We start from the raw sequence: 26,204 nt of genomic DNA on the forward strand, positions 1-26,204 counted from the left end.
TGGACGACCGGGCCTTAATAATTATCGGCAAGTTTCGAGGCAAAGCTTTTATAATGGACTCACGGTAAACGGTAGGACAATAAAACCAGTTTTAATCACCAGCAATGTTGCTGCAGTGGCCACATGATATGTACTTTATCAGAATTGGAAATCCAGCAGGTATAAATAATCAAGTATTTAGTAGCGCATCTTCACTGTTAGTAAGCATGAACACATCATACCAAGTAGTACTATCAAAAATTCTACAGATTGGTCATTCCTTTGGTGGCGAATTGACAAGCAATTAATGATTCATATAATTTGAAGTGCTCAGACTCAGGTAGTGGGTTCATGGGGTTGGTAACGATGGCAAGAAGACCACAAACAATTAATATTGACTGCTTATAAAGGAAATAACAGCGAAACATCCTTGCGTCAAAGTGCCAAAATCTTCGCTCATTAAAACGTGCAGTTTCCACACGATCCCGCCGCGTCGAAGCCACGTGACAAGGATTCTCCAGAATGCATTCCCGAAGCACCTGCACCCTGTCAAAATTGATGAAGGGCAGCTAAAGCGATGCTATAAACTTCGTACACCACTCCACGACGATCCGGAGAGTGCTAATGTGGTGACTAGCACTTTCATCAAGCTATCGAGATGATGTGTTTAAGGATGATTTTGGCTTATATTTCGCGGCTATGGGAAGCGCGCACCTCTTCATCGCACTCAAAGCAGGTGCCTTTTTCAAAAATTGTAACGATCATCATCTTCCTTTTTCATTGAGAGATATCTTCAATTGTAAGTGGTAAGTAGTAAGTCTGCACCGATTTTAGGGGCTTAATGACTTGTTATTTGTAGCGAGGGATTCATTACTATTTGCAGCAGCTTCTGATTTCCTCACTAACGTATGTAAATCCTGTAATTCTACTGAAGTTTTTCGTCAACACGTAATTGCATGTCTATAAGCAATGCGTGTTCATGGTGCTTCCAGCAAAAAGATTTAAGGAATTAAAACTCAATACCGTCTTCGTCGCTGATGGTGATTTTTTGTTCGACATGTATTGATACTTCGGGAACAACTTGTTTCCTTTTTTAGTGCCGGGTGTATCCTCACTTGTATGTCTCTGTGCTACCCAGGCTTGGGAATGGAGGGGTATTTTTGTGCACTACCTCACGTGCCATTATTCAACATTTTTCGTATCTTTTAACCGAGGCGTAGGATCGCACTGGAAACTGAAATTTAAACAAAAAGGGAATGTTTCCGCTTTTGTTTGCGACTTTGACCCCCACAGCCGCGAGTCTTGCTAACATAAGCGCTTGTCGACGAGGAGCTGAATCAATCCAGTTTGAAAATTAGAAATTAGCATGTGAGGAGCAGTTCTCTAGGGACTTTCTTAATACGTGCGTCGTTAAGATTAGCGACGCCTGGGATGGCGTAAAGTTGAATGTCGTCCCATACAACGAGATTCCCAGAGGACTGATCATTTGGTTGCCCAAGATCTGCATGGATAAAGGCAAGCTCTCTCAATCTGCCTGGAGGCATTGGAAAAGGTACAATATAAACTTTGGTTTGGAACACAAAGGTGAAAGTGGATGACGACCTGGATCCAGTGGACGCCACGAACCAGTTGTTAGAAGCGATGAAAATCGGCGGTCCGACGGGGACTGATGACTCTTCTACGCAAGCAGATCATGCTGGTGGTAGGGCAGACAAATTTCCAGCACTTGAAGTGCGCCCCAATTGATCAGCTGGTCTTTCTCCGAGAGGAAGACATCGATGAGCGAAACATGTGTGTATCTCCTCGGTTCACATGGCTCAAAACGATCACTTCCACCAGAAAGACTACAACATTTGACGCCCACCATTGTAGTAAAGATAGCCAACCTGAACCTGGCAGCTCGGAAATTAACTGAAGAGGTGAGTCTCTATCTGAATTTATTTAGTACAGATAAATGTGTTAACAGAGGCAACATACCAATTGTCAATTTCTCCACCTCGGAGAGGAGAACTAGAGAATGTCTGATCAGAGATCTTTCTCAGATTACAATTCGATCTTTTTCAATCTAAACCTCTCGGTAGGGGTCTCCTACCTTTCAGAGACCCCAATAGGGTCGCCTGGAAGAAGCTTTGTCAAGTAGCCAAGAACAAACTTGGTTGGGGGCTTTGTAGAATGCATGTGGAACCACCTTCAGAGTTCCGTGCCCTGCTAAATATAGCGATAATATACTGTTCCTGTAGTGGAATGAAAATCTGTTTAACCCCAGGGAGATGACAAAGGAAGTTCTCAACATCTGCTACGGGCACAAATATTCACAATCGTACAAGAACTGCCCGAAGAAATATAAGTCGGCCATTAAAAACGCCAAGAAGGTGTTGTGCTTGGTTAGACTATTGTCAAAACATTGAAAGCACCAGATTGAGATTCCGGACAAAGAATATACGAACCGATCCTTTCTTAAAAAGTCGGAAGGCTTCTATATGAAATCTTCTGGCGAAACCCTGGAACTGCTAGTTCAGACGCCCTTTCCCGCCAGCCAGGAGGACTGCGAGTCAGAGCCTTGCTTGGCAGGTATGCAGTCCCAGTTGTGTGAGGCAACCCAATCGGCAATTATAGTAATAATAATCATTGGCGTAACAATCCAATTGGATCAGCGTTTTAAAGTGTGTTATAGCACTTCATTCAAGATGGTACACTACAGGATTACAGTACCCTGTAGGAGGGAATGTGGTCAGCATTGCCGCCCGAGATTATTACCGTGATTTGACTCAGATACTCATTCCAAGCTGAGTCGACTGAGATCCAATGTCAAATCACGATACACTATCATTACTGAGATTTCAACCGCGACCTTCCAGCTTTGTGCTCTAGCCACTCAGCTATCCGGACACAAACCGATAATTATCGAGGATAAAATCACCGTGGCTATAAACAGTTTCTCCGCATATAAATTTCCGGACCCAGATGCCATAATGCCAATCATGCTAAAGAAACAGCAAGTAACAGTTACTGCCGCGGTTTGTAGATATTTTCTGGAGCTGCGTTTCTTTCGGATATGTACTGCACTTTTGGATACGTGCAGCCATGGGATTCGTACTGAAAGCGAGCAGGCAAAACCATGCGTTCGCGAAGAACTTTTGACCAATCAGCCTCACCTCTTCCGTATTCAAATTCTTAGAGCGTATCCTGGATAGGACAACGCCCTTCTCCAATTCTTAGTATGCTTACATGAAACGTAAATCCACAAAAACCGCTCTTTACGAGATAATTAGTGCAGTTGAGCGGTCGCTAGAGTACCAGCAATATATTCCGGGAAGCTTTGAACAACATCATTACCGAAGACATTAAGGAAGCCCTAACCAGAACAGGATTGGGGGGGAGAGATCATACTGATTGGATAGTGCTAAGAACTTGGCTAATTCAGTCTGATCTGAGAGGTTGCCACTTGAACTATGACCAGAGATACCCCCTACAATATTGTCACCTCTCCGGCAATCTGGTTGGCAATGATGGCCCAAATTCAACGTACGCTCATATATGCTCATATATGATGACGTATGCCGACGACTTAGTGATGTTTGTGTCAGGGATGTTTCCTCTGTTATAAGTGAAATAATGGAGAGAGCATTTGAAAAGGTTTGCTTGTAGGTTGCAAGCTGCGGACTTAGCACTGCTGCTATTTACCACCAGGAAGAGGACACTTGATTATTTAAATTGGAGGCTGAACATAGAATTGAGAGTAAAAAAAACCTGCATAACCTTTTACGCCTTCAAGAGGACTTTTGTAAGGAAATGAGGTCTTCGGACGAGGATGGTTCTCTGGACGTACTTCGGGATTTGCCCTATCCTAACGTAAGATTCTACTTTGTGGCGGCTGAGCAAACTTAATAGGATTCAAATATCTGCTTGTGTAAGTGCTATTAGGGCTCAGCATTCGATAGGTGTTTTCGAAGAACTCCTGCACCTCGTACCTCTGAATCTCCACATTAAAGACGCTGTAGTGTGCACTGATATTCAGATACGTGAGTCTATCTGTCCAACAGTGAATACCTAAAGCCATAGTGACACCTTAAACGAAGTACCTTGGAAACTCTGGGCATTCTCAACTTGTAGCGGGCTTCGCACTAAGGGTAGAGTGGAGTAGAGTAAGAGCGTGTTTTGAATAGGCTGTGCTTTTTTCAGCAGTGTCCTAAGTATCCTCGTAATACAGAATGTATTCTTCCTATACAAATGCTTACTCTTCTCAATGACTGATATTCGCCACTTTTCCAATTTGAAGGATAGTTCCTGACTTATTAGCTATTGCTTGCCATCTAACACCTGAATTCGTTATATTTAATCATGGAAATACTTGAAAAGGAAAAGTAATTACATTCGCGTCGGCTTGTCTGCATTCTTCACTCTCATGTAATCATCTTTCAAACCGATGATGCATAACATACTCAAAAAATTCGAATTTGAACACGAATAATTACTTCAAAGAATCGACTTTGGATTACAAGCACGTCAAAGGTGGTTCATTCATTAAATCACAAAGATTTAGAGCATATTTTTCCGTAATGAAATTCTAAAGCTGTGAGCCATTACGCAAATTACATTTTACCTTTAACCCAGGACATATTGCATTCAGCCTTACCTCCTACCTGTCAAGTATTCCATTTTTTCAGAAAACTGCAGAATGTGTGAGTTAATAAAATTGCACTAAGCCTAGGATTGGATTCACTGCTTTGCATGTTTTTATTTCAATGCCAAATTCTAACTCCAGTCTGATGTACTCCATTTAATTCGTGTGCCAAAGAAGCACTCATTTCTTTATCATGAGTTTTATTTGTTAGCGAAAATCAACATCCTGCGATATAGCAGGATACACACTTAATACTGGTACACTCCAACAAATAGCAAGAAAAGAAAGTCGAAATCTAATTGTGTCTGTCTACCTTACACATAATGCAAGAAACGGTCTAAACACGTAGTCAGGATTGGGTGAATTCGAATACGATAAAGAATCGATCCTTGGAATAAAGGGGAATATATAGTATAGTCAGCGTGGTGCCAATATGCTCTCTCTTTTCCATTGTTAAACATAGAGTGCAGTTGCTACTCAAGAAGTAAAAGTGCCATCGATAGCTCCTGGAAATTTTGGAAATTTTAAAAATTTTCAAGTCTTAACTTTTGTGAATAAAATAACCCCATATTTACGAATTTTCTTATATCGATACTCAGGATCCTAAGAATGCAAGAGAGATTGAAAATAGAAACACTAGGGTTGAAAAGTAATCACAACTACTCGGAAAAGCAAGATAGGAAATTAAAATAAGGTATCGATAGTTTCCACTGCTTATTAGTACGTGATGTGGGATCGAAGTTTCTTACCAAGTGACCATTACTGTGATAGCTACATATTTTTGAAAGTCGTTGACGGTCGAGAAAACTTTGGTGCAATATTCTCATTAATATGGTTGGTGACAACCCCCAGAAAATTCCATTATTCATCAGCAGCCCTATGCGAGTTTAAACGGAAGCGTTCCTAATAACTTACCAAAGATCAGATAGCATAAAAGAGAGAGGATAATACTGTGGTGGGCCAGAAACCACCCAGGTGGATGTACTGGCCAGTTGAAGCGCAGAAATCCTTCATAAGGTCTACTTATGGCATTGAGAGAGGTTAGCATATGGTGATCAAATCGCATCATATCATCATTTAGAATATGCATAAGATCGTCAAGCAATCTCATGATGGAGAGGCTATAAGAAGTAGTCCTACTGACAAACAGTTGGACCGAAGAAATACATAAGCGTATAGCTACAACCCTCAGTGAGTTCACGATTGCTACGACGAAAACCAGCGATGATTATCATGTGTCAGGCGTCTCTATATGGAACTAGTCGAAAGACTAATGCAAAAACTCCGCTAAAGTTAATCCTTAAAACGATTTAAGAGTATAAAATGGAAAAGTCAATTTGATTGCAATAATTGTGAAGTACTGGCTATGCCTATTAAAAAAGATTATGTTTAGTAAAGCTGCAAACTGTAAATCCCATCCCCCGTCAATTCATCATCATCAACAGCGGTGCAACAAACGGTATCCGGTCTAAGCATGCCTTAATAAGGAACTCCAGACATCCCGGTTTTGCGCCGAGGTTCACCAATTCGATATCCCTAAAAGCTGTCTGGACCCCTGACCTACGCCATCGCTCAATCTCAGGTAAGGTCTGCTTCGTTTTCCTTTCCTACCATAGATATTGCCCTTATAGATTTTCCGCGCTGGATCATCCTCATCCATACGGATTAAATGACCCGCCCACCGTAACTTATTGAGCCGGATTTTATCCGCAACCGGACGGTCATAGTATCGCTCATAGATTTCGTCGTTATGTAGGCTACGGAATTGTCCATCCTCATCTAGGGGAGCAAAAATTCTTGGGAGGATTCTTCTCTCGAACGCGGCCAAGAGTTTGCAATCTTCTTCTTGCTAAGAACCCAAGTTTCCGAGGAATACATAAGGGCTGGCAAGATCACTGTCTTGTACAGTAAGAGCTATGACCCTATGGTGAGACGTTTTGAGCGGAACAGTTTTCATAAGCTGAAATAGGCTCTATTCAGTCAACAACCGTGCGCGGATTTCATGGTTGAAGCTGTTATCGTTTGTGATTTTCCACCCTTGATAGGAAAAATATTCAACGGTCTCAAAGTTGTAGTCTCCTATCTTCATTGTTTTCGTTTGACCAGTGCGATTCGATGTTATTCGTTCTTTCGGTTTTGGTTTTGACGTTGACTTCGCCATGTACCTCGTCTTGCCTTCATTAGTATCCACCTAAAGATCTGTCGCCGCCGGCTCAATCTGGATGAAGGTAGACTGTACATCTCGGGTTGTTCTTCCCATGATGTCAATATCGTCAGCGTAGGCCAGTAGTTGGGTGAACTTGAAAAAGATTGCGCCTCTCGCATTAACATTGGCATCACGAATCACTTTCTCCAGGTTCAGGTTAAAGAGGACGCATGATAGGGCATCCCCTTGTCTAAGACTGTTGATGTTTAATGGTCTCGCGACTGTTTATTAAGGATAACTCTAATGCCAGTAAGGTTATGTTGTCAAAGGAGCAAAGTAAAGTCTTTCTATGTATGGTTGTATTGTATAATTTAGTGATACGAGTTACGTAAAGCAAAAAATGGAACAATATGAACTGAACCCCTCTAATGGCTTTTATTATCGGAGAAAGCTACAGGGAAACGGTCTGAAATTGTGGTCGGTCTCATTCATCAGTTTTGCCAAAAATTAAAAGTTGAAAAAAGTGCTAGGGAAGAGAGAAGATAATAATGGAATGAGCAATTTAGATGAGCTTACTTCGTGGGTAATTGCTGAAAACTAACTCAATCTTAGCGGTATAGAATAGAAGCGAGGTAAAAATAGGTGACACCATAAAGTAAGTATGAGCCTGGAGTTCACAGACTAATTGGAGACCACCAGTTGTCAAGTCTTATTTGAAATTTTTATGGAACTAGCTGTCATACCAATGCAAGCCACAATCGAATGCGCACTGGAAGTCATATTGTGCTTTTGACGTAATTATCGGCTGATCTGATAATCTCATTGGGAGGATGCTGGAATCGGAATCAACTTGGAGTTCGACAAATGTAACAGTAGCTGTAAGAAGAAATTTGAAAAGCATAACAGATTAATGACTTGAAAGTGCTGCTGAATACTAGAACCCTTCCGCGTAATAATAGACCCTCCTGCCACACTAATGGCAATGTGCTTTGTACTATGGAGAGCCAAGTGATAGCAGAGACTAATCAGGCGTCGAGTTTTTTCTGACAGCTACCATAAGACATGCTCTCTTGACCGGGGACCCGATTGCTGACAGGATTCTGAATACACGATTCCGGTCCTAATTAAGGACAATTATAATTGTACAGTTCTACGCACCAACGGAGACCTCCCATATAGTGGAAAAGGATGCTTTCTATAGGCAATTACACCCAGTTCAGGAGGCGCTTCCAAAAGTTAACATTATAATTGAGATGGGTGATCTAAAAGTGAAGTTACTCGGATATGTGACTGGCAGACGCGGTGCGACCGTAACCATAATGGTGAAAGGTTCGTGAATTTCTGCAAATTTCATCGCTTCGTGATTGGTGGCACATTGTTCGAGTACGGAGCCTGTCATAAAGTCACTTGAGTTTCAACTAAGCGATACTGCACGTGCAATCAGATCGGTGCGCTTAGCAGTAGATTTAGACATCGGCCACGAAAAGCATCATAATCTGATGGTCGTTTACATTCATTTGCGTGCTGCGTGCGCTACTCCTCGCAGGGCTGGAGAGATGTCACCCCCCAAGCATCGACCCCTTATATGATCCAGCTTTCGCTCGGCAGTGGGGAGTTGCCTTGCTAATCGGAAGTGGAAAGAACACTTCACTACGGTTCTTAAGCGTACCACAGCCGGTGAGATTTCTCCCCTCATCATGTCGGTCATCAATGCTCCCAAACGGAATAAAGACGCTAACTTTGGCGGTCTCCCCGCAGAATTATTTATCGCTGCACCTATAGTTACTGCAGATCTGCCACTTCCACTCGTATGGAAATCTTGGGAATCCGAGATTTTTTCCAGAAACTGAAAGAAGGCGATAAACGTCAAGCTTCAAAAGAAGCGCACCCATTTTGAATGTGATAATCGGAAGACTATCGGCGCGCTTCCTCTCGTCGCAAAGATAATGGCAAAAATAATTCTGGAACACATCAAAGAACGTCTCGGAAGCTTCACACACAAAGAGCAGCTCGGTTTCCGCTGTTGATCCTCCTGCGTTGACCACTTCAACGCCTTGCGGATCATTTAGGAATAATGCGCAAAGTTAAGATCTTCGTTTCGCCTGCTCTTCAGCGAGTTTGAGATAGCTTTGGAAAGCGTCAACAGGAAGTGTATTTGACATGCTCTACGTACGAGGAGAATTTCAGAGAAACTAATAACTATTATCAGAACGGAATATAATGGCGCTAAATGTCATGTGCCGCACCGATGTAAAATCTCAGAGAAAATTGAGGTCTAAAGTGAAGTCCTCGAGGGTTGCATTTTATCACGGAAATTCCACCTTAACTACGTTGATGACAGTAGTTTTCTCTCTCACCTAGTCAAGAGCCTTGGCTAAATGGCTCCAGATTTAGTAAGAGAGGCAAGTAGACTTGGACTGAAGATAAATAAAAACAAAACCAAAGTTCTCAGTCTGACGCACTCTCCCTATATATATCTAGGAAGTGTGGTTTCTGCTGACGGTGGCAATGGATGTAGATTACTAGACGCAATATCGGCGCTAGATCCACTTTCGCCGGCTTCTTTAAAATATGGAATTGCTCAGTCTTAATACCAAGATCAACTTGAGACTGTTCTGTGCTGGTCTTCTTTCTGTGTTGCTGGGAGTCGCTGGAATACTACAAGCATTCGTGAACACATGTCGACGACATATCATCCTACGTAATGTGATCGGAAGGCGGAAGTGGTAGCGAGTAGGTCATTAAAGAGATGGGACAATTCCATTGCTGGCTGCTTCGTGCAATCAAAGTTACTCCCCGAAGAAGTGGGTCGCTCCAAAGGCCTTTGGCGAAAAACAGTAGAAGAGATGCGCTGCCGTCTAACTAATAAACAGATTAGTCAGTGTTCGGGCCTGTTACTCATGTACGTGTTGATGAGCATAGTCCCAGATTAAAGAAGGACGCAGTCTGCTGTAAATGATGCAATGAAGTGGACCCCTTATTCCGGGATGGTTGAGAAATTCGCTTGCCTTAGAACAGAAAGGAAAATCTTGCAGACAGCTGAAATGCATTGTTAGAAATCGACAGCGATGGCGTGTGGGTGTGGTGGATACACTGCGCTCCCCATAGGGTGTATGGCCACCATATATGTTTCTATTGTGACCGGTATATGAAAAGTCATAGGAATTATCAATCAAAAGTTCCAAGATTTTGTTATAATAATTTTTAGGTAGAGTAAATAATTCGTTTCTCCCGTCGTGGATGCTTCTGCAATACGACGACCCGAATTTTAATTGTTCTAATTTATAACTGAAATCTACCTCTGGATACTGCGGCCCCATTTGTTTGAGTACCTTTGCTTTCGATTATAATAAAAGCGCTTTAGGTTCGTTGTTCTAAAGGACATTACCAGTACAACGTCCGATACCAGTGACACTTCCAACGACCCTTAGCTCCTTACCGTCCCTTGTAAGATCCAGCAGACTGTAGCAAACGAACGTCTCAAACTGAATAAAAATATCATAAATTCAGAGAGAAGGCAAAATTGAAGAAACTCCTCATATAAAAATACTCCCCTTAAATAAGGATATAAGGAAGCAAATTATGGACGTACGACTATTAAGGGCGGGACAGACATGAAAACACGAACATGAACTAATTTGGTACTTAAGCACACACACTATACGCACAGAAAAAATGCCGGTCGAATAACCCGGAGAAATGTTTTGAACTCTTGTGTTCAGGACGATATAAATTTGAGGCATGGCAGACGCATGTTTAAGCATATGAGGCATATCCAGGTAAACATACGCAACTTATATAATAATGCTTGACAGAGAGAGAATAGAGCAAGTTCGTTTGTTTCCAGAAATGATTACCTCGGGCAATTCACGACTGTCGTGCCGTGCTTGCTTGCTTGCTTCAGGTGAAAACGTGGGTACTTTATATTATGAAACCCTTCAACTGAAACTTTTCTGGTTCGTGTACGTTAATGCAATATTTTTTTGTCAGAGGATATAACTATTAATATGCGGTGGGGATGATGTAAAAGAGCTCTTGGATTTCTCTAAGAAGCAAAAGTTTGCAGACCAAAATTCGATAGATTCACAATATGCAGATAAGGGCCATCAAGCTGGCTTAGTGGGTCTAACCAATTTTTGGGATATGAAAATAACATCCGATGACTAACTTTGTAGTTGACTTTCTTACTTAATTATTGTGGAGACCATATGTGTGCTGCTACACCAGCTTTCATTAGTAATGCAAAGCAGTTATTCCCTTCTTAAACTTAGTTTGCTTAACTTCTAATAATAACTCCCCAAAACATAATTTTCTTAGCTAACTGAAAGGTTAAACCATCACACAATTATTTGAGAAAGAGTTATCTGCCAGGATTAATAAATTCCAATGAGAACCATAAAACCACCCAATCCCACAATACTTGAATAGCCTAAGAAGCTTCCACGCCATTGAAAACCATTAACATTATGTTCTTTTGAACTTCCATGGCGCTCTCCATATATCAACGGGAATATTCCCTATTGAATAACAAAATGATTCCAGCGTTGCTGGGATCAACTCACGTTATCGTTAAATGATTTACGAGGATATATGCGGATACGTACACACGCATTTCGGGCCAAACTGAAACAAATAAAATACCGTGAAAATGATCTCTGTTTTTCGCCATGAACATCAAATCAAAATGTGGTCGGAATTTTGATAAACAGACGCGTAATGCGACGCCTAATCCGATTTAAGTGCAATCCGTGCTCTACATTTATAATTTATTTTGACGAAATGTGATAGCAGAGCGTTGTCCATTGAATTCGATGATGAACCATGTTTCGATTCAATTACATGAAGTATTAAATGGGATTTATTTGCCAATCGAAAAACCGATAATGATGTAATCGGGACGCAATGAGGTGTCGTTTGTTGAGGTGGATGAAGAGGCTCACCTAGTTCCGGTGGAAATGTTTAACTGATTTTCTCCCCGTTTCAGGTCGATGGGGGCTGAAAAGTAAATTCTAACCTTATTTATGGAAATCCTGAAACCGGAAGACATATTATACATATATTCACAACATTTTACCAAACAAATTGGAAAAAACTCGCTCTCTATATGGTCTATTTAGCTGCCTGTATATGCATACGTCTGGGGGTAGGCTACTATTGCGACTACAGTCATCTGTGTACTATGAGGCAGTCACGTCTATCGGACTTCACGGTCCATTTCGTAGTTATTGGTTTGAGTAACCGAAAAGATCCTACGACATTACTAGGTTGATTCAAATTAGTGCTGGCAATGACAGCGTATAGGTGAAAAATAAAGTTCACCTCATAACGTTGAATGAGATTTGGCTCAGACTCCTCGGAAGGGCTAGCACTAAACTTATCCCGATTCTAAAGAAAGGAAAGATTCAGAAAGATTTAAACAACTTCAGACCGACCTCGCTCTTAAATGTGTTTTTTAAGCTGATAAACTATATAGTGAAAACCAGGCTCAATCAGTGTCTCGAGGACTACCATATCTTCCCCAGCAACTGTTTCGTCTATTGGAGGCATAAGTCTACCACCTTCTGGTCGAACTAGCTTCCTCCATCCATCTCTGTTGAAAGAAACCAAAAGCAGCAGGATGGATCTATCCCTCTTAATTAACGTGACGTCAGACATGAAACTCCCAGCTAACATCGTCCTGTGAACTTGACAAATAATTTGTAATAGGAAAGGATCTATATGCGATCATTAAGCTTCTGTAAATAATCGCCTGCCCAAAGCTTATATTCCGAATCCAGTATTCCTCAACATTTACACCTCCGAGCACCCCTGCCCCCTCCCTCCCTCATGAAAAGTGAACCAATCAAGGGGGTCATCCCGTGTGTCGGATCCGCGCAATCGAATTTTTTTTTGGCATCAATTGTATCGAGATATAAGGCAGAATATATGGGTAAAGTGATTTTTTGATATTCGGAGTCGTTCCGAAATTATAGTGTTAAACACGTGATAAGTCACAGCCAAATTTATGTTGATCGCCGTAATAAAGCTCGTATTTACCGGTCCGAATGACGTTCGAATGACTTCGCTAAAAGAACAAGAATTGAAGCCAAGGCGGTACATGTGTTTCTTCAAGAAACCTAACGTTTATGGATTAGGTATAGCAGATTAACGGTCAGGCTTGTGTTCTAACCACTTAGCTAGCGGGAACCTCTTCAACAATCCTTATGCCTCTTCTACAATTCTAATGGCAAAATCTCTTGAAAATAATATAGAACCGCTCAATGCCGCCTCTCAACTTATGTCGTCTTCGCTCTAGCTAACGGACTTTCTCCGACCTTCAGAAAAACCCTCCTGGCTGAAATGAGTGGTGTGGAAATGAAATGAAGGAATTAATCGCCACAACGAATTCTCCAGCTCAGAAACTAGTAAAATTGCTGGTTTCAAAACTAAGTAATTTCGAGCTCAAAAGCAACTATGCGATGGAAGAGAGGGAAGAGCTCATCGGACAGATCCGAGAAAGATAACCTGAGCGAAATACCAAACGACGAAATTTCGATATGCTTCGATTCGAAAACTCCGTTCCATAGCATCCCTACAAAGGAGGCGCTCTGCTAACTGGAAGAAGACTTTCTGAGGGAAGAAGGTTCGGCTGAGTAGAGGAAGAAGGTTTGCCTATACATAAAGCTGGCCTCCTTATGTATGAGCGAAACCCCCTTAACCACCAGAGGTAGATTCTACAAGACAACCTCAGGAGTTGCAATAGGTAACCGCTCACCACTATTCAGCGAAATTTTCATGAAAAAATGGAAGAGAGGATGAAAAAGAGAGAATAGTCTCTCCTTTTGGGGCAAGATATATAGATGATACCCGTAGTCAAGAGATAAAAGGCAACAAGATTCACAAAAGGATTACCTTCATAATGGAGTGGGAGCAGGTCTTGAGTGATTGAGGTTGCTTAGGATCAACAACATTTTCCCACTGCATTAACCTCTTTTTAAATTAAGGCCACTTACCATTTCCAGCAATATGCCCGCTGTACAGGGTCTCCTTTTCATCGCACAACAAGGTAATGTGATCCGTTTCCTTTGAGCGTCTGCTTCGGTCGGAACGATCAACTGCACTTATGCTTACTCTCGCTAGAACCCCTTACAAAGGCCACTTGAAGCATCTCTTCAAAGAGATTTGTTCTCTTCGGCGACATATGACGCATCTAATACGGAGCTTTCCGACATCTAGCTGGTTGCACGCTGCTTCTACTGGTAGCCAGATGATCGCCGTTTGTGTGCTTCCATACGCCTTTCTGAGGCTTACAATGAATTCCTTTTGCGAGTGGTGTATCTTGAACTGCTTCGCTAAAGCAGTGCAGATTTCTTAGCGGCCTCATCCAGTTCCTTCCACTGAATATGGATTTTATGCTTGTGAGCTTGAACTGCTCCACTAAGGCAGTGAAGATTTCTGCCTTAGAAGTGACCTCGTCTAGGTCCTTGCACTGCATAGCGATGTCATGCTTTTGAGCACGCACGGCAGCAATTTTCCCTAGTAAATTTTTTACTTGGCTTCGGCTTAGTTCTCGTTGGAACTTCTCAGTTCCAGCATTAGATATCCCATTTCCTCTCGAATATCCGATTCATTCTAGTATGTCTGCATACGACATACTATCTGTGCTTGAGAAGATGATTGTCTCGGGACAGATCCTCATTCTCTACTTTTCCTTTTTAGGCTTTTTTGGACCAACCTTAGTACAATTGCAGCGTTCTTTTGAAATGGACATCGGCTCCCATGGCGTCGCTAGTGTTCAAGGCATTATTTTCTCGCCTTCCGAAGTGTTAGGCCCCTTTCTCAAAGTCGACAGCACGTTTTTTGTTTTTTGAAAACCTGGTTTCTTATATATTCGTCTTCCCTTTCCCTAACCCTTTTTAAGATTTTGTCTAAAACAAAACTTTATTAAAATCGATTCAATGTCTGTTTGCCTATCGCAGTGGATATGCTCGGAAACGGCCTAATGTCACGAAATTTACGAGAGCGTGTGATCTGTGAATCCCTTTATATATAGCAGTGATGCCATTTTCTGTTTAGTTTAAGGGGTATCTCCCCATACATGCAAAGGAGGGGTGCACAATTTTTTGTTCACTGAATATACCCGGGTGGGGAATCAATTTACTTACAATGATGCTTAGCCGGAAAACTCCTTCGATTCATCCTAGAAGTACAAAATTTGGCATCAGTGTAGGCGATTCAATAGGACATCATTCTAAAAAGTTTAAAGTAAACTCAACTATCATTAACAAAGTTATAGCTGCTCAAAATTTGCTATTTCACGTGAATTTATTGCATTCTAAGACGTGTACGAAGTCGCCTTCAGATAAAATGAGCGGCCTATGAAGGTTTTCCCCTTTTTGCTTTTTTTAGTCATTTGTATATCAATTTGAGTTACTCGAGGCTCACATGTATATATCGAATTCGCTCGGATGCGTTTGGTGTCACAACGGCTTATGACACACTTATGTGTTTTTGGTATGGGTATTCTAGGAAGCGATGTGCTCAGTTTAAACACCTCTTTATCTAACCTGCTTGTGGCATTAGATGCCACGATGACTAAACTGTCCACCCTCGAAGCACAGTAACCGAGGTATATTAACAACCGGGAATCTGCTTGCCCAATCCTCAAAGCCATTTTTACTGGGGTTCCGAGCCCCTGCAAATTGTACACATCCTTTGTTCGTCTATGTTGGTTTATTATTCTGAGTGACTTTCCCACGGCAATTTTTGACCACGGTTGGACGGTCTCCTCCCACCTGCACCCCCGTGCATAAACATGCCGATGCACGCACACCTCCGAACACGCAGAGATGTATATTCATAGGTATTCGCCGAGCATTCCCTTATCCAGACAAAGAAACGCGTCTGATTGGAGATTGACAACTCCTCATAGGCTGTCTGTGTTTCTGTTACACGCACTTTTCTCACAAACGGTTACATCTATACACACAAAATTTGGTAAAAAGGTTGGAACTGTGAGCCCCTACGTATGCGATGAATTACATTGTTGCATGTTGGAAGAGGTCTCCATATATTTAAAAGAGGAGTGCAGAATTGTTCTCACCAAATATATTCTTGTCGGTTCAACTTCAAATGAAAGGTCTCGATTTTTACTTTTCGAAGCAGGTATTATTGGCATTGGTCGCAAAGGGGAGGAGTGCGGGGGTTCGAAAAGAGTCAATTACTTCAAGAAGGCGTCCTCAAAAACTACCCAACCGAAAAATCTGACAAAAATGGTGGTGGTCCGTGCACATGGTATCTAGGCTCCGAAATTGTTCCCATTACAATTTCTGTTACAATAATAACTTTATTGCTACAATAATAACTTTATTGCTACAATAATAACTTTATTGTAGCAGAAAATGTAATGTAATGATAATATAATATTATATAATATTTTGACAATTTACTGCGAACCCCCCTTTAAGTTCGTCGTCGATCTGTAAAGTAATATGGAGCAGTACACTTGGAAGGTTTATGGAAATCCCACTACTATTAAGAAAGTTATAGCTGTATCTTTTTGGCATCTAATTATCACTCTCTATAAGATAAAATGTCAGTACGGCGTCGAAATCAATATCGGGTATTTTCAACGTATATAAACTACTTGCTACATATAAATGGAACCATGGTGTATCTAAATATTCTTACATAAAAAATCGACAAAACTCTTATATCTGAAGCGCCGAGCTTACGATTTCCGATTTAATTCTTTCTCCTCTTCACTTTTCTCAGTCTTCAGTGTGGTCCGGGTCTAGTTGAAAGGCGTTCATATTACCATGCAGCGTATGAAGTCATTGCTATTTTGGTCTATTAGTGGAGATTAGGCATTTTTGGATAGCAAATAGGTGGGTGTGTGGCTATTTATATTTTACTTGAAACTACCAAGTTCCTTTACGGGATGACTTATAAGGATTATGCTGAAGCGAGGAATTATCTTCCAAAATATAGTATACATACTGCCCGCCTATTAAAGTCGTCAGCGAATAATTTATCTAAGGAATTTGATGAACATTTTCTTGGTATTCGCTACTATCAACGGCTCGATTGGCACCTACATTACTAAGATACCGACAGACGATGCATGATGTTTTATAAAAGTCGAATTTTTTAATTTACTGATACTATTATATTTATTATTTATATTTCTTTTGAGTGACTTTTATGATTCTTTTTTATTTAAGGATCCACTGGACAGAATTTGATACTTGAAACTACCATACGATCTGAACGTATCTTGTATAGGAGACGCGAAGCTTTATACAGAACGCAAGAGGGGCTGAAGGGTCTCTCCCTCCAACATCCCTGCCTAACTAGCCCAATTTCAACTTCTATTCGAAAGGTAGACCACCGCTGCGCAAGAACCCCGTTCTGTTTTTAAGCCATCGGCGTAAAAGAGATCAGTATATCCTGCTATGTATTTTTCTCGTTCGTCCCAGTTTTTGAGATGTTCGAGGATGACATCATATCTTCTGCCAAAGAAAGGTTCCTTACTTTCCATAGTCCTAACATGCCTTAGTCTATGAGCTCTGAATATGTACGTCCGAGGGCTACAAATTGGATAATGCATCTAGTGCTACCCTGAATGTTGTGATCATAATACTGGTTTATTTCACCTTATCCCACCACACTATGAACGCATAAGGCCTGAGTCCCCATGTAGAAGTGAAGGTGTGCCTACACAGCTTAGAGCTGTCGTCTTATCTAGAATAACTTTCAGGTAGTTTTAATCTTATTCCCATTGTGTTTATATCTGGATTTCCTGAAAGCCCATCCCTGAGGCGAACACTATAAAAGTCGCGTTGTGTGCTTTTACACACCGTACATCCACGTCATTCTTATCAACTTGGGTGTGAATTGACAGCATCTGCAGTTACTGTAGCACTGAGGCGATCAAAATCCTCCACAGAAGCACTGATAGCACACCTTCTTACGGGCAGCCTTGCTTTTGCATCTTTTGACAAGAAATGATCAGTACCTACTTCAACACGTAGCAAGCTATAAGTCCAGATTACATAGATTCACTTAATTCAACTATCAGCGACATCACAAAGTTTCGGAAGGGCGCACAATCAAAAGTCTCTTTAATGTTCATGAGCGCTTGCCTTTCAAACTTATGTCCTCTCACTTTGAGACAAACGAATGGAGAGTAGATTCTCAACCAGTTTCGTCAGATATTCCAGCGAGAATGGTATAGCCATCCCTGTCAGCCTTCGTAACGAAGATTACCTTAACCATTCTATAAAAATATTTCTTAAAAGTCGCTCTAGTTGCCCTTTACCCTTTTCTAGAATCGTTAGATAAATGCCATCCATACCAGATGTCTTGGGCTGCACTTTTCGTGTTGCAGAAACCTCCCATTACCTCCTTCCTATGTTTGCCATCTTTTCTCCAGGACGGTGTGCTTCAAAGGGAACCTGCACTGACTCAACTCTGGAGTTCCTGAAAGTTTAATCCGGTTTTCTCAGAGAGCCCAACTTGGCCAATTCATCTCGAGTAATAGCTGTGTGCAGTCTTGAAGTATGTCTTTCTCCTTTCAGTTCCTAACAGTATTTTCTAGAAGAGTACTGATTTGAACTTGTTACGAGCCTATTATATTCACGCTGTAGGTTCTGGAAGTTTAACCAGTCATCCTTTTTATTGCTGGGCGCAGAATTGTCTCAGCATTGTTACTTCTAACAAATTTGGTATCTGAACACAGCCTTCCCAGTCTTGAAGATCTCTCAATCACGAGGATCATAGACTTCTTTACTGCTCCTGTACTACAAATTTTGGTAAACTGAACCCGTAGTTCTTGTACCTGAAATATAAATATATAAATCTGTAATTTTGGCAACCTTACTACCAATGGAAAGGATTAGCCTTTGACATGCTGCAAGTTAATTTGACTGACCGTTATGTTTATAAATATAAGTTTGGTCTATTATGTGTTGAAAACTCGCTACTAAATGGAGTTACCAGCTTGTCACATTTCTGCTGAAAGTCCCGCTTCCTTGCGTCCACTGTTTGACATAGATTTTTCAGAGTGGGACATGAACCCGCGGGGGAAAATCCATGCCTCGGGCAACTTCATATCCGTTGCTTCCATATTCATTCCCAGTGTAATAGGGAACTAGCACAGGCTATCCTTACAACAACTAGGTATTATTCGAGGGAAGTGCGCCAGTGTTCAATTTATGCTGCTTTATTGTAGTAGCACATGGGAAATGATCACCACTCTTACCCGAAAGTTGTCTATTTTTGTCAACCCATGTTTGTAATATGTCATCAGTGTACTCTGACTTAAGACAATATTAAACTGAAAGCTTGGTTAGGGTATATCACCCGTAAACGCGCTGTTGAGAAGACGCAAGTGGTAGCAAAAGGGGCAACATATTGAGAAAAGGCAAATCTCAATCGCAGGTTATGTTTTGCAATAGAACCCACTATCTCAGGACAGCTGACAAGTGGGTCGCCCTCGAGCTAAATGACACCGAACTATATAGGAGGCTACAAAGCGTATGTTAACTTCGGGCTGGGATTTTTCAAAGAGTAGTGCTCCAAAAATACATAGGCCCGAGATATCCGGGGTGAAATCACACAGGTTGCAGGCAGTTTAGCTACACTCGTGATCGAACCGTTTCCAGATTAAAGACACCTTTCCCCCCATTTTTCCCCATTTCTTTTGTTGTGTTTCATTGAGAAGGTAAAGCTTCCCATTCAAAAGAGGAGTGGTTCATCTTCAGTTTCTAACGTTGAGCTACCATGTCGGCAGGCCCGCTTATTTTTTCATAGAAATCCGGCGCATGAATATAGTGTTTTGCATTCATAACGTTGGGCCCTACTATTTCTGTTAAGATGGACTTTTTTGGAATTTTTCAAACACTTAATATATGATGAATGCTGTTCGGATTACCAAGGCTTCATTCCTGCGACTTCTTTTTGGGCCACTATCTCATTATATTTCACAACGCTTTTACTAAGGGCAAATTTCCTGTCATGACAGGGAAGGTTCCAGTTTTTAAGGTTTTGTTTGCAAAACAAAACCTTATTAAAATCGGTTCAATGTCTGTCTATCTGTCTGTCCTTTTTTTGTTAAGGAGGTGGAAATCTTCAAAAGACTCAGGCCTCGGCATGCCAGAGTGTGGGCTTTTTACCCACTAAAACCACCCCCAACTCCAGTGGAGCCACCTTTAGGTATTACATCACGGGGTGGAGTTAGCTTACTTTAGCTTCCGTCTTCCCGCGGGGTGCGTAACTGCGCCTTCCTCACTTCCTCTGCTTTTCGCAGTTTATCCTGACTTACTGCGATCATGGGTGAGATTATAATTGATCTCCCCATGCTTTCTCTCCAGCCACTCCCCGATAGAAGGAATCAACCTGTAAGTCCAACCACCCTTTTCTGACTGGTCCCATCGCTTTTGCCATGCTTATGGATCTCTCTCTTTCGACTTTTTTCACCTGCGATAAGGGAGAAATGGACCTGGTGTTATAAATGTTCATCATTTCGGTTGCCAGGATGCCAATCGGCATCATTCCCGAGATGACGAACGCAGCATCGCCTGAGACGGTTCTGAAGGCAGAACATACCCTTAAGGCTGTTATTCTGTAAACCGTACTCAGTTTATATGCATTGCCTAAAGCCTGTAATACGTTTCCCCGAACTGGGACTGCATACAGCATGATAGAACTCACCACCCTGGCTATGAGCAGCCTGCAAGTATGCCGCGGTCCTCCTACGTTCGCATCACTCTTCCTAGAGCCATACTAGTGGTCGATGCTTTTTCACAAGTATGCTCTATGTGCTGCTTAAAATTGAGTTTTCCGTCTATCATCACCCCAAGTATTTGATGGCCAGCTTGGAAGTGACGATAGGATTCCCGATTATAATGCAGGCGTAATTTCTTTTGCGGCGCTTAGTGATGAGGACCGCTTCCGTCTTTTCCTCCGCGAGTGCCAGTCCAGCACTCTCTGCTGGATTTATGTCGTTTTCCAAACAGCGGCCAACTTCCGGTTTCCCGACTTGTTTTTATTTAGCTTTGCTGTAAACTAACGCTGACCAAGAAATACGTTCTTTCAGTTTTGTGCTTGCGATATGCGCCTTAGATGAAACTGTAGCCAGCATCAGGTTGCTTTTGCGTGCCTTAGAAGCCATTCCTTTTATAAATAAATTGCCTTTGATTATAAATAAAAGATTGAAATTTCTGTGAAACACTTTTATTTATAAAATCTTTAGAAGATATGTTACTTATCATATGTTATTTATAAACGTTATGTGGCATGTGAAATACAAAAACATGCTCTACGTTTTTCACTCCTAATATCTAGCGAGTTTTTACATCCTTTACAAAATGACACTTTTTAGTTGCTTTTATGTACAATTTAGTTTTATTCTAAAGCATAAAGACTTTCGCGATTAATTTCAACTTAAAGGACTCAGGTCCATTTGCTGGATTTCGCCGCTTCCGACAATAACATCTACTGAAATTATACACAAACATTTCGTTTACGAATAATGACCATCATCAATCCTTGGTTAATTTTAATCGAACAGCAATCCTTTTGCACTTCCACATCAGTTGCGTTTCCAGAATACTGAAAGACATCGCCACGAGCACCAGTCCCAACAGCAAATACGCACAACATGCAAACAGTTGTATGTCGGGACCATGAAATGTTTTCAGGGGCAAAAAGTCTCCATAGCCAATTGTCGATAATGTGACGAAACAGAAATAGGCTCCATCGATAATGCTCCAGTTTTCCCATAGGGAGAATACAACGGTACCGATACTAATGTAACTAACCAAGATAAAAAGTACAATAGTGATTGGCACTTGTGGAGGAGAGTTGCACGGTTCTAGCGCTGCTTCCTTGTTGTTTTCACCTTCACCGTCACACATAATCTCCTGATTTTCCATTTCCATTCCATTGATTTTTCCGGATGAAGACAATAAAGGTATTCGAGATGGTGTTCCATGCGGGCACCTGGAAAAAAGAATTGAGAAGAAAAATGAGGGAATAAATATTTGCCTGAAAGTGTGGTATATTTAAGGAGACTCGTGTTTCGGTAAAACTCTAACCATATTGAGTGGCAGCGGAGAGGACGTGCAGTAGTAACAAAATCCCATACATAACATCATTAAATCTGAATCCAATCGCCCTCGTTTTAAACCGAACCAGTATCGTATTAAAGGTAGGATAATGTTAAACATTTCCAGGGAAAACCCTTTAGTCAGTGAGTTGGAAAAGCCTCGGCTGTGAGTATCGAACCGTTTTCCAACCGAAAATGGCTCAATTTTCGTCATTTGCTACATAAAATATAAATTGACATATTTTATGGGTCAAATAAATGACAGAGATTTGGGTTTACAATGGAATAATGGTTGAAAATTGTCTACACAAGGCATTCATCTTAATTTTGTATTTGGAATTGGGTAACCTGAGAACTGAACTTGAAATGATAAAAATACACAGTGTACACGCTCGAAGTGAGAAATGTGCAGGGGTAAAACGTGGTTGGCCATCGCATGTCGTTTAAAAACAGTGAAAGCGCAGAACGTGAGGATATTGTACATCTATGCCACAGAAAAAGTGGTAAGAAGTCACAGACGCGACTATGAGCAATCAAGTCGCGGCTAATTTGGACGCCCCGCCAACGGAAAACTCTGCGGAAAATTCGATGGTAAGCCTAAGTTAGTGCCTAAGACGCAGGCAGCCAACAAGGAAAAAAATTGGAAATTCGACTACGGCCACCGTGAGCATTGAAATGTTACTTGAACTTCGACCACTAAGAAGAAGGAACTACGGACTAAATACTGCCTTTTCGTCCCCCTCCACCAGAGGAGGCAGAAGAAAGTGAAAGGTGCGTGAAAATGAATCCATGCAGATTAGACACTGTGAACCTGGAAGAGGGAGCACTGCGCAAGAATGTGAAGCTCGTTGATAGTGAGTACCTGGGCATTGTCGCGCCATTAGGCATGGCGATGTTTGGAGAAATTGGACGCAAAGAAGTGGAGTCTTCGGTAGAAGGTGGGGATGAGCTACCCATCGGACGCAGCAGCGCTTTCGGTTAACGGAGAACATATGCGCAAACATCAGCTGTTATTCTGACCGCTGAGAGTTCTCTACAAGAATGGCTAAATCTCAAAGGAACTTCTTTTTATCTTGCAGTAGTATCCGAAGAAAGAAATACCTATAAAGGTTTTCGTGATTGGCGTCTCCGTTTGTAGAGCAGGAAATCCCAGCTATTAGTTCTGGCGCTAGCCTTAGTTCACTACCATGACCTGAGCAGGATAGAGGATGCCGGACATTAAATATCCTAAGAAAGCCGTCAAGTAAATTAAAGAGTAAGGACTTTACATGAGAACCTTCTCCTATTAAAAGTCATTTTAAGTAATGTTGGAACGTGGGTCTAACATTCACAGATAACTCGCTGAGTGAATATCTGCCCAAGTACTCTAGTAAAGAATACAGCCCAGGGAGTTACCAGCCCATATACATCACACACAATCGGCAGGCGACTTATAATCGTATCTTTTAGCTTTAAAAGAACAATAACGACCGCCTACTCATCGAAATTACTTGGCAAGGTCACTTTCGTGGCGATAAAACTGGAACGGCTGTAGACAAGGCCGCAAATTGTCCAGAGCATTTATCGTGCATGAGCTCTCTCTTACGTAGTTTCTCCTTTCAGAGGCGAAGATCTAACTGTTGCTTGCAGAGCAGGAGGTGAAGTCAAATTTGAATATATACCCCAAATAACTAGCAGTGATTCCTTGAGTAAAAATGAATATGTTTCTACTACAGAAATGGACTAGTTCAAGTGAAAGGAGTATATAAGTTAATAATATCATAACAATCGTTGGCCCAAAAATCCAACTGAATCAGGGCCTTGAAGTGTGTTAGAGCACTTCATTCAAGACCGTAACGGTACACTACAGGATTACAGTACCCTATAGGAGGCAATGTTGTCAGTATTGCGCTCACACGAGATTATTACCCTGATTTCTCAAGTACTCATTCACGGCTGAGTCGACTGGTATCCGACGTCAAATCAAAAGTCAAATTCCACTGCCACTTGTGAGATTTAAACTGACCGACAATTATGCGAGAAAGGTCCCTCTTCGTCACGTGTCACCTAATTATTATACAAAATAGTCGCGACCTTGTTTTTCACCAGGACCAGGACATCTATCAGACAAGTAACTGAAGATGAAGCTGTGGATGCAGCAAAAGAAACCCATGGCGAGGCAGCCTCCCGTTCAAAAGAAGTCCCTAACAAGGTGCTCAAGCTGGTAAAGGAAACACTATCCATGTTTTCACAGATAGCGCTAAGCGCTTATACAGTAAAAATGGCCAAGGCTGGTGTTGATCCCGAAACAAAGTAAGCCGATTGGTAGGCACTACACTACAGTCCAACTTGCCTCTTGAAAGCAATCGTGAGGTGTCAGATATCCTATCGGGAGTTTGCTATGTAGGATGGTATCGAAAAAAACCGTTTGATGAAGGGAAATATCGTCAGGATGCCTTTGACATCAAAAGCACATTCAATTTGACAAGGTCGAAAATTTCATCGAAGTGCAGAAGCGTCCTACTGTCTCCCGAGCATCGCCATGGACAATTCTCGGTACGGTGGAGATTAAGGATTAAGGACTTATTACACAACGGTAGATATTCCACAGGGGTCTGACTTCAGTTCCGAGTTCCTAATCCGCTAAAATTGATTTCACGAATAATATTGAAACAGAAAATATCGACCAAAATTGTTTCTGTCCTAACATCGAGGTTTAGAAAAATACTCAAACTATTCCTTGTCATAAAAGGCCACCAAAAAGGAATAGAAATTTTTAGGCTAGTAAGCTGGAAATTGCGAAACTCTATTGCTACTGACATAGTTTCTTGAATGACTGACATTTTTTTGAATAAATTGTGTGTTAACCCAAAAAGAGGAGCCCGTGGACCATAAGGAACCCCAGGGCAGAGGTGAAGCAACGTTTGGTGAGTTGTCTTTGTCCGCCATTTTTTTAAATAATAACCCAAAAAGATGGGTCCATGAACCACAAGAGTGGAAATAAGTTGCATCCCAATTGGTCCGGTCCGTCATCAAATCGAGCGGACTGAAGAGTTCTTCAATTCTCAAACTGATATCTATTCCAGGGAGTGGAAGAAAGGGATGATTGGCAAGAGTCTGAAGAAGAATTCGCATTAAGTCACACAACTGGAAGGGTATTTATGCTAACAGGTAAGATACCTGGGGTGCTTTACATAGAAGGTAAATTCCGGAGAAACAAAGAAATGTTATCGAATCGACATACAAATATGAGAGGAAATCAAAGTACAGGGTAAATCTCCACTCGGACTGAAATCTCCCACGGACGATTCTTTTTTCCGGCATCGTTGACGCCCTTTGAGCACTAAGATCAGATTAAAATTACTCACGCCAATATTTATTCTGATTTGCTACAAAGGGATATCTTCTTCTTTTTCTTCAGCCTTTGTCCCGTTCACAAGCGGGGTCGGCTCGTCGTGATCGGCTTCGCCATTTGGCTCTATCGAATGCCTGATCTGGGTGCAATCTCGAGGCTTTCAAATCCCCATCCAGCGTATCAAGCCACCGTTGCTTAGGTCTGCCTTTTGGTCGTTTACCATCGACTTCGATGTTCAGACCAATCTTTGCAAGTGAATTCTCGTTTGCACGAATTGCGTGACCATACCATCGAAGACGCCTCTCTCGCAACTTTTCCACGATCGGTGCAACCCCATAACGATCGCGGATATCCTCATTTCGGATGTGATCTAAACGTGTGACGCCACTAGTCCAACGTAGCATCTTCGTCTCCATTACCGCGAGACGCCGTTCATTGTCTTTTATGGTCGGCCAACACTCAGAACCATAGAGAGCGACTGGACGGACAACATTGCGGTAAATTTTAGATTTGAGACGTTCGTTGATACGTCGATCACAAAGGACACCAGTTGTGGAACGCCACTTCATCCAGGTTGCGTTAATGCGTGAAGCAATTTCATAACGCAGCTCTCCATTGGCTGATAGCGTTGACCCGAGGTATTTAAATCGCTCAGATCTGGGCAGATCACTGCCGCTGACAGTGATTGTGCCTGTTTCATGGGGATCGGTCGTCAAAAATTCAGTTTTGTTTAAATTCAATCTGAGACCGTGTCGCATGAGGCGATCATTCCATTTTTGAACAAGTTGCTCGAGATCATTTTTGCTATCAGATGCTAGGAAAACATCATCTGCATAAAGCAGTGTGTAGGGCGCTGGACGTTGGATATCCCGTGTGACGGTGTCCATAACAAGGACAAAGAGGAGTGGTGAGAGGGCTACAAAGGGATATATGGGGTACAAAATGCAATTATCCATAATTGTAGGATGCGGAATACCTTAGAACTATATGATAGACAATATCTCCTAAGTCTAGCATAGTGCGTCCACCACTC

At 41.7% G+C, this 26,204-nt stretch overlaps 1 protein-coding gene across 1 annotated transcript in view; it reads right to left on the reverse strand.

Annotated features, from left to right (window-relative positions):
• Positions 1-20,971: 20,971 nt before the first annotated feature.
• LOC119655987 overlaps positions 20,972-26,204 on the reverse strand; it is a 247,446-nt gene continuing 242,213 nt past the window's right edge. The window contains exon 9 of the mRNA XM_038062225.1: positions 20,972-21,731. Coding sequence (XP_037918153.1) covers positions 21,272-21,731 — 460 coding nt within the window. The 3' untranslated portion in view covers positions 20,972-21,271. The remainder of the gene's footprint in view (positions 21,732-26,204) is intronic.

This window comes from Hermetia illucens, chromosome 4 (assembly GCF_905115235.1).
Source record: "Hermetia illucens chromosome 4, iHerIll2.2.curated.20191125, whole genome shotgun sequence".
Taxonomy (NCBI): Eukaryota; Metazoa; Arthropoda; class Insecta; order Diptera; family Stratiomyidae; genus Hermetia; species Hermetia illucens.